This window comes from Drosophila kikkawai, chromosome 2R (assembly GCF_030179895.1).
Source record: "Drosophila kikkawai strain 14028-0561.14 chromosome 2R, DkikHiC1v2, whole genome shotgun sequence".
NCBI lineage: Eukaryota > Metazoa > Arthropoda > Insecta > Diptera > Drosophilidae > Drosophila > Drosophila kikkawai.
In genome coordinates, this window is record NC_091729.1 from 1,206,522 (window position 1) to 1,214,303 (window position 7,782).

General features: G+C 47.9%; 3 protein-coding genes across 3 annotated transcripts; all 3 read right to left on the reverse strand.

Annotated features, from left to right (window-relative positions):
• Positions 1-869: 869 nt before the first annotated feature.
• LOC121502053 (uncharacterized) lies at positions 870-3,328 on the reverse strand. The gene is made up of 2 exons (XM_070283897.1): positions 1,179-3,328; positions 870-1,065 (listed from the first exon to the last, which is right to left on the reverse strand). Exons 1-2 carry the CDS (start codon positions 3,326-3,328, stop codon positions 870-872), a joined length of 2,346 nt encoding a protein of 781 aa, XP_070139998.1.
• A 22-nt stretch (positions 3,329-3,350) lies between these two features.
• Positions 3,351-3,884, reverse strand: LOC138928004 (uncharacterized). The gene has a single exon (XM_070283898.1). The coding sequence runs from the start codon at positions 3,882-3,884 to the stop codon at positions 3,351-3,353; it is 534 nt and encodes a 177-aa protein (XP_070139999.1).
• A 171-nt stretch (positions 3,885-4,055) lies between these two features.
• Positions 4,056-6,478, reverse strand: LOC121502054 (uncharacterized). Its single transcript, XM_070283899.1, has 3 exons — positions 6,449-6,478; positions 4,171-6,358; positions 4,056-4,111 (listed from the first exon to the last, which is right to left on the reverse strand). The coding sequence occupies exons 1-3, from the start codon at positions 6,476-6,478 to the stop codon at positions 4,056-4,058; spliced, it is 2,274 nt and encodes a 757-aa protein (XP_070140000.1).
• Between the last annotated feature and the right edge of the window lie 1,304 nt (positions 6,479-7,782).

Consider the following 7,782-nt stretch of genomic DNA (forward strand, 5'->3'; position numbering starts at 1 on the left):
CGGAATTCAACTCCAGAAATGTAATATGTTGCCCCCATAATTTTGTATAATTTGTAACCCTTATCTATATATATATATATATAAGTGGAGACAAAAAATGTTAGCAATCACATCACAAGAGAACGGCTTGGCCGATTTGTCTCAATTTTTTTTCAGTTGTTTGTAATGGCCAGAAGAGGGTTATAGCATAAGCAAATTTTGGGAAAAATATTGAAACAAAAGAATCGAGTTAACGAAGCATTACCAAAGTGAGCTTAAACAATTGGAAATAATGCCTGCTGTTAGACGATCAAGACTTGGACGGCGTTCAAGCAATGCAATAAGTAGTCATAATTTTCGTAATAGTCGGACGCAAGAGGAATTTACAGAAAGAAATGCATGCATAATACAGGAAGACGAACCGCAAATGAAGACTTGAATCGCGCTGCATTCGCACACAATTCTGAAACACCCTACAAAGATCTTAGCTGCGTTGTTATTGGTTCATTGTCTGACGTATGTCAGTATTGCAATGCCCTGAAGTCTCGGTTGGAAACCCCCGGCTTATCCACCAGAGCCATTGTATTCGCTACTATATGGAAATTCAGCCCAATAAAACAGTTTCCTAAAGCTTGCACAAAAATATAACGGATGCTTTCAAATGACCTTGTATAGTTGTGTCCCCTTGTATGTGTGTCACTAACAAGAGGTCATTGTAGGAGGGGTTCCCAGACAAGAGCAAACACCAATCGGGTCAATTTTCAACGTTATAATTATTATTCACTGCTTTACTTTAAACTATATGTATATACACATATGTATAGATGGGTGTGCATTCGCAATAGATCAGACGTCAGACTGGCGGCGTGCGTTTAGCGGCGTTTGCAAAATCAGACTGATTTTTCCCCTCTCTTCCATTCTCTTCTTCCCGCATCGTATGCACTGTCCAGCGACGAGCGAGCGATCGGCTGATCGTCACTCTCCCGCACAGTGGGACACGCAGCAAAACTGAACATGCCGCCCGCCAATGCTAGACCTAGACATCTCCGCGTGTCCAGTCCATCCTGGGGGTAGTAGGCGGGGCAGCTAGAATGGAGACACGAGACAAACGGTGTGCGCAAGAAATAATTCATTATGATTGAGGTGTACGTGAGAGCGCTTAAGAACGGATTGGCAGTGGACACAGCTTCGACACTGACCGTTTTAATTGGCCTTGCTTGGTTTTAAGGGTTACCACCCGGACTAACGCATCCGTCCCTGGGTGTAACTCGACGACCCGTCCTAACAGCCATTGTGACGGCGGAAATCGGTCATCCTTGATGATGACAAGGTCGTTCAACTGCAAACCTTCAGCCTCATGACACCACTTCGGTCTCTGCTGCAGATGAGCCAGCCAGTCTCGACTCCAAGCCTTCCAGAAATGGCGAATCATTGACTGCTGGATAAGAAACTGCTCTGCGAAGGACTTGGACTGCGGTTTATACTCCGGAGGCGCCAACATGGAGTCTCCAATTAGAAAATGAGCCGGCGTAAGCACCTCTAGATCGTCAGCATCGGCTGTGAGAGGGCACAGCGGCCGCGAGTTGAGGCATGCTTCTATGCTTATGAGCACCGTAGATAACTCCTCATAGGTGAGCCGTCGATCGGCGATGACCCTCTTAAGGTGGTGCTTCACCGACTTCACATTGGCCTCCCACAGCCCGCCAAAGTTGGGCGATTGAGGTGGACTAAAATGCCAAGTGGCACGCTGCGCAGCGAGCTTTGGGGCTATGAGCTTCTCGTAATCCTCCTGCAGCCTTCCGAATAATGCCTTCATTAGATTATCCGCGCCGATAAAGTTGGTTCCGTTGTCACTGTATAGATGTTGAACCATCCCTCGCCGCCCGGTGAACCGGTCTAAAGCCAGTAAGAAATGCTCCGTGGTGAGACCCGTCACTGCCTCCAAGTGTACAGCCTTCGTCGCCAGACAAATGAAAACGGCGATGTATCCCTTGTAGAACCTGGTTCCTCTCAAGCCCGCTGCCTTCAGCTCTATAGCGCCTGTGTAGTCAACTCCCGTCGCCAGGAACGGTCGGTTAGGGGGGTTGACCCTGTGTAGCGGCAGGTCTCCCATGAGCTGAGCCGAGGGGGTTGGCCGGGTGCGAAAGCACCTCACGCACTTCCGTAGCACCCTTCGAACTGCTTGCCTCCCCGTCAGTATCCAGAACCGCTGGCGAGCGTGGGCCAAGGTCAGCTGCGCACCTCCGTGCAGAGTCAAAGTATGCGAGTACCGTATTACTAGCTCTGTAAAAATATGAGAACTTGGGAGGATTATTGGATGCCGACGTTCGTATGATAGCCCCGAATGGCGCAATCGCCCCCTCACTCGTAAGATTCCCTCCACCACGATCGGTGACAAACTCTGAAGCTTGCTTTTGGAGGGCAGCCGTTTAGAATTCATCAATGCGGCCAGCTCAGACGAGAAGGACTCCCTTTGAACAATGCGCACGATGGCGAGTAAAGCATAGTCGAGCTCCTTAATGCTTAGGGGACCGGTACACCTCTCTCCTTTGCTAATAGCATTGCTTTTGAACCGAATTATAAATGCTGTGACTCTTATGGCCTGGCTGAAACTGGAAAACCTCTCAACCAACGATGGTTGCGGAACTGCCAGGTGAACGCGTACCTTGTCCGCCTTTGCCTCCAGCGCGGCATCGTGTATGTCGACCTGCCCGATCTCCGTCGAAGGCCAGTCACCTTGCTTGCGTGTAAGCCACTCCGGGCCTCGCCACCACAAATCAAAATCCTTTAGCTCGCTCGGAGGAAGCCCTCTTGTCGCACAGTCCGCTGGATTCTCGCTAGTACCTACATGTCTCCATTGCGATGGCGACGAGTGGTCCAGAATGAAGGCGACCCTGTTGGCAACGAACGTCTTCCATCTATTGACGTCCCCGTGCAGCCAATGAAGAAGAATCGTGGCATCTGTCCAATAAAAGGTCTGGATGGGAAGGTCATTTAGCCACCTAGCCGTTGTAAGCCATTTCACCAACTTGACGGCTAGCACTGCACCACTCAGCTCCGTTCTTGGTATGGTTAGGGGTTTAGTAGGGGTAACCTTTGATTTTGCGGCCAACAGCGAGGCGTAGCACGCTCCATCCCCGTGCTCGAGCCTTAGATAAGTAGTAGCTGCAAGGGACGTGGAAGACCCGTCACAAAACGCGTGCAGCTGAGCTGATACTATGGATCCTGGGGAATAATGAATCCACCGCTGTATGCTCAGGCCGTCTATCCCCAGCAAGCCGTCCCGAAATGCTTGCCACCTTTCCGCAAGAGCCTTAGGAACCTCGTCGTCCCAATCCAGAGCCGTCATAGCGCCGTTGTCCTGCGTTTTCTTAGCCATGGTTACCTCCTTCAATATTAACTTTCCCGAGATGATGACTGGCGCGACCTAGCGGGTCGAACAGCCTCGCTATGCTCGACAGGATCGTCCTATTAGTGAAAGTAGGTGGTATCTCAAAATTGACCTGAAATTTGAAGCAGTCCTTATTGGGGAGCCAATACATTCCTAACGCCTTGATCGGATCCGCAGCGTCCCAGTTCAGAGGTGTCCGACTGCATTGATGCTCTGGCGGAATCGATTGCAAAAGGCTCTCTTCGTTGCTGGACCATTTCCGCAACTCCATGCAAGCGGATTTTATAGCACCCGATACGTGGGCCCGTTTATCCTCCGCATCTTCTATCGTAGGCCCACCGGAAAGAATGTCGTCCACGTAGATCTCGTCCCTTAATACTTCTTCCGCCTTAGGAAACGAACCCTGCTCATCCTTCGCTAATTGTTGAATGACTCTGATCACCATGAAGGGTGCCGAAGCCGTTCCGAAGGTTAGCGTTGTCAACGCATAAACGTTGATGGACCCATCCGCCATAAAATCCGCTGATATTGGGCGTCTTCCGGGTGAACATCGATACACCGATACATTTTCTGTATATCTGCCGTAAAAACAAAACGATATTTCCGCCAGTTGAGAATGACTGCAGACATGTCGTTTTGAAGAGTAGGCCCAGTCCAAAAAATGTCATTTAAAGATCTTCCATTGCTAGTCCTTGAGGAGGCATCGAAGACGATTCGCTGTTTGGTTGACTGAATTTCCTTCTTAAAGACAGCGTGATGCGGAAGTACACAAGAGGCTACATGCCTGTTCGCGGCCGTACTCCTCACTGTGCTGCTTTCACTGCCCATTGCCGGCGCTATTTGCTCGAGCGCGAAGTATTCCTCAATCTCATCTACATATTTGCTCCAACGGTCTGGATTGTTGGACAGACGCCTTTCCATCTGGAGAAACCGATTAAGCGCCATCTGATCAGACCTTCCCAAGACCATGGTCGGATCGAGATAGGTTTTAAAAGGCAACCTGACCACATAGCGGCCGTCCGGTCGACGCACGTGGGTCTCCTGAAAAAACGACTCGCACCAGAGGTCCCCCTCTGTCGATATAGGGCAATCAGGAACTGACTCGACTTCACAAAAACGCTTCAGCAATGCCTCCGTGTCCAGCAGCACTCGATGACAGCGCAATTGTGTTGCTTCTCTTACTCCTTCGGCACGTCCCGATAGAATCCATCCGAAGCGTGTATTCTGCGCTATAGGCTCGCCGGGCAATCCAATCCTGGTGTCTGGCAGCATGATTTGCGCCAACATGTCCGCTCCTAAGATGAGATCGACTCTCTTCGACCGGGCGTAGCTCGGATCTGCCAGAGGGAGCCCTCGAATATGATTCCAACGCTGCGGCGTGAAGCTAAGGCTAGGCAGACAGGAAGTAACTGAATTGAGAACATATGCTGAATCAACCTCTAGAGAAAAATAGGGATTAATAATACTATTAACTTCGAAATTAACTGTATACTTGCAACGACGACCGCCCCCTGGGCCCACCCCAAAAATCGATGCTCGGGTATTGCACCTTCTCAGATGCAGGGACTGTACGACGTGCTCCGAAACTATTGTTGCCTCAGATCCTTGATCGATGAGTGCATTTATGACCGCTCGTAGCCCGTTGACCGGGTTTCGTACGGCAATACGAGCAGGGGCGAGGAGCACATTTCGGGAGGACCCATTCGCCGAAGTTGCTGAATAGCATCTGTAAGATGCGTCCGGATTCTGGCCCGACGTTGACTGTAGGCCCTGCTGAGGTACGGTCTCCCCAGCTGCATCAGGATGCGTCGTGGCAGACCGAACTGGATGCAGCGCTGTGTGGCTTGACGATCGGTCCTGAGCCAATGCTGGGAAATGCAACAGCGTATGATGGCGCTGGCCACAAATTTGGCAGCTCTTATTGCTGGTACAGCGGGAAAGCGCATGTGCTTTACTCAGGCAATTAATACATAATTTCGCCCTGCTGACTATGTCCTTCCTCTTATAGCAGTCCAAGGCCAAAAAGGCGGCACAACGACGCAGGATATGGTCACCGCTACAGTGATAACAGGAGCTATTCGGGCGCCTTGTGTGCTCCTGTGCACTATGCACTTGCACTCGCTTGCCTGGGTCGACAGATCCTGAGCCATTATTGGAGTCGTACGACGAGCTTCGGTTCTCGATCGCATCCATTATGACCAGCCGATCATTCAAAAACGATTCTAAATCCTTATAAGTTGGAACGGTGGCACCGCTCCCTTGGTGGTGCTCCCAAGCGTTGTGGGTCTCCTTGGGCAACTTCGCTGCTATGTAATGCGCCAACCAGTGCTGCCGTTCCCCGTCCAAGGCTTGGACGCGGCGGAATGCAGCCAGGCAAACATTGACCGTGCTCAGCATCGACCGTATTGAATCCGTATTATCCTTTTGCAGCCTGGGCAACGCGTATATCGCGTTCATGTGGTGGGAAAAAACTAGACGAGGATTGTTGTACCTTTTAATCATCATTCCCCATGCCACGGCGTAGTTCGTCTCTGTGAGCTGCATTTGACGGATGTCATTATCACGCCCTACCGGCAACGATTCCTTCAGAAAATGTAACCGCTGTACGTTACTCAAATTATTGTTGTTATGTATGAGGCTCGTGAAGGCGTCATAGTAGCCTGGCCAGTCCACACACGCACCGGAAAACTTGGGAACTGACATCTGTGGCATGTTCAGTCGCACCTCCGGATCAGCGGCTCCACTTGGCAGTGGCTGCAGCTTAGGAGTCTCGGCTCCAAGTCTATCCAAATCCGCTGCGATGGCACAATAGGAGTCCATATAACGCTCCTCGAACTCCGACTGGAAATTTTTTACGGCATAGCTCGATTCCGCAAACCCTTCTAGATTCACGATCACGGCATCAGTCTCCTGGAACGCGCTCCTTAGCTCTTCCACTTGTTGCAACCGCTTCTTTAAATAAATTCTCGTTTTCCTCGATTGTGAATCCTTTTTAAAATTCAGCAGCGTCGATTTAAGGGATTGGGCCCGATTTATTTAATCTATTTACACCCAGTAAAATCGAATTTAAATTTTCACAATTGCAAGGTTCCCCTCATGGGCCACCATGTATAGTTGTGTCCCCTTGTATGTGTGTCACGAACAAGAGGTCATTGTAGGAGGGGTTCCCAGACAAGAGCAAACACCAATCGGGTCAATTTTCAACGTTATAATTATTATTCACTGCTTTACTTTAAACTATATGTATATACATATATGTATAGATGGGTGTGCATTCGCAATAGATCAGACGTCAGACCGGCGGCGTGCGTTTAGCGGCGCACAGTAGCGCCTCTCGAACAAAAGCCGTTGCAAAAATCGAAAAAGTCATAATCGCAAAATCGACTTAAACCATAAGAAATCGACAGAGAATTTCCCAAGGATTCCGAATCTGTAACCAAACAAATTTTCAGATTTTTTTTGAGGAAGATATGAACATTCAAAGTCGAATTTGTTTTCCGCATATGCGTCATACAACAAAAAATAGGTAAATTAGTCGACTTTCAGGTAATATTACACAAAAACTACATAATTTGATTGATTTTTTTTTTAAGTGACAGGTATATTCATTACCTCTTATTCAAATTAAAAAAAACGGTAGTTTTGTGTGGGCTTGTACAGGTAAATCACTACCTGCCAGGTGTCCATTTTTTTCACCTTTTTTTGGCTAAAGTAGTCTATAACTTCTGAAGCTACACTATGACTACGCACTGCGTGTATCTTTCCTGAATCAGAATCCGTTTAGAAAGTCTGCGTCCAGCTGCGACTCTGGCATTGCGAAGCAAAACACTGAAACAACTCAGGGTAAAATATACCAAAATACCGACACAATTTCATACAAACCAACAAAAAAATACTAACTGTAGCGCTCACGGTTCTGTGGCGGTTAAACTTGGAAAAAAAAATTTTTTTTTTCAGTTTTCAAATTATTTTTATTTAAGCAAACACATTAAAATAAAGATAAAAAATTAAATAAAAAATATTTTTTAAAAATTGTCTTCATTGAGAAAAAAATATTTCTTCACTTTGATAACCTTTAAAAAGGCGAATGAGTGGGCGTGGCAGATTTTCCAATACATATGTTAATTTTACAACAATTACCTGTCAAATGGCGTTTAAATTATTTAGTTATCTTGTTTTGTTAAAAAGTTATGATTTTTGCAACGTAAAATGAGAAAAGGCGCTACTGTGCGGCGTTTGCAAAATCAGACTGATTTTTCCCCTCTCTTCCATTCTCTTCTTCCCGCATCGTATGCACTGTCCAGCGACGAGCGAGCGATCGGCTGATCGTCACTCTCCCGCACAGTGGGACACGCAGCAAAACTGAACAGACCTCATTTGGAGCCGAGGTTGCTGATCAATCAGGTTATAAT

Excerpts from the sequence above, each read along its gene's own strand:
- LOC121502054 (XM_070283899.1), bottom strand. The coding sequence starts at position 6,478 with ATGGTGGCCCATGAGGGGAACCTTGCAATT. Across the intron at positions 6,359-6,448 it reads ATGAGGGGAACCTTGCAATT|GATTCACAATCGAGGAAAAC; the intron begins GTGAAAATTTAA and ends AATTTTAAAAAG. Across the intron at positions 4,112-4,170 it reads TGAAAGCAGCACAGTGAGGA|AAGGAAATTCAGTCAACCAA; the intron begins GTACGGCCGCGA and ends GCTGTCTTTAAG.
- LOC138928004 (XM_070283898.1), bottom strand. The coding sequence starts at position 3,884 with ATGGCGGATGGGTCCATCAACGTTTATGCGTTGACAACGCTAACCTTC.
- LOC121502053 (XM_070283897.1), bottom strand. The coding sequence starts at position 3,328 with ATGACGGCTCTGGATTGGGACGACGAGGTTCCTAAGGCTCTTGCGGAA. Across the intron at positions 1,066-1,178 it reads AAGCAAGGCCAATTAAAACG|CTGCCCCGCCTACTACCCCC; the intron begins GTCAGTGTCGAA and ends TCTCCATTCTAG.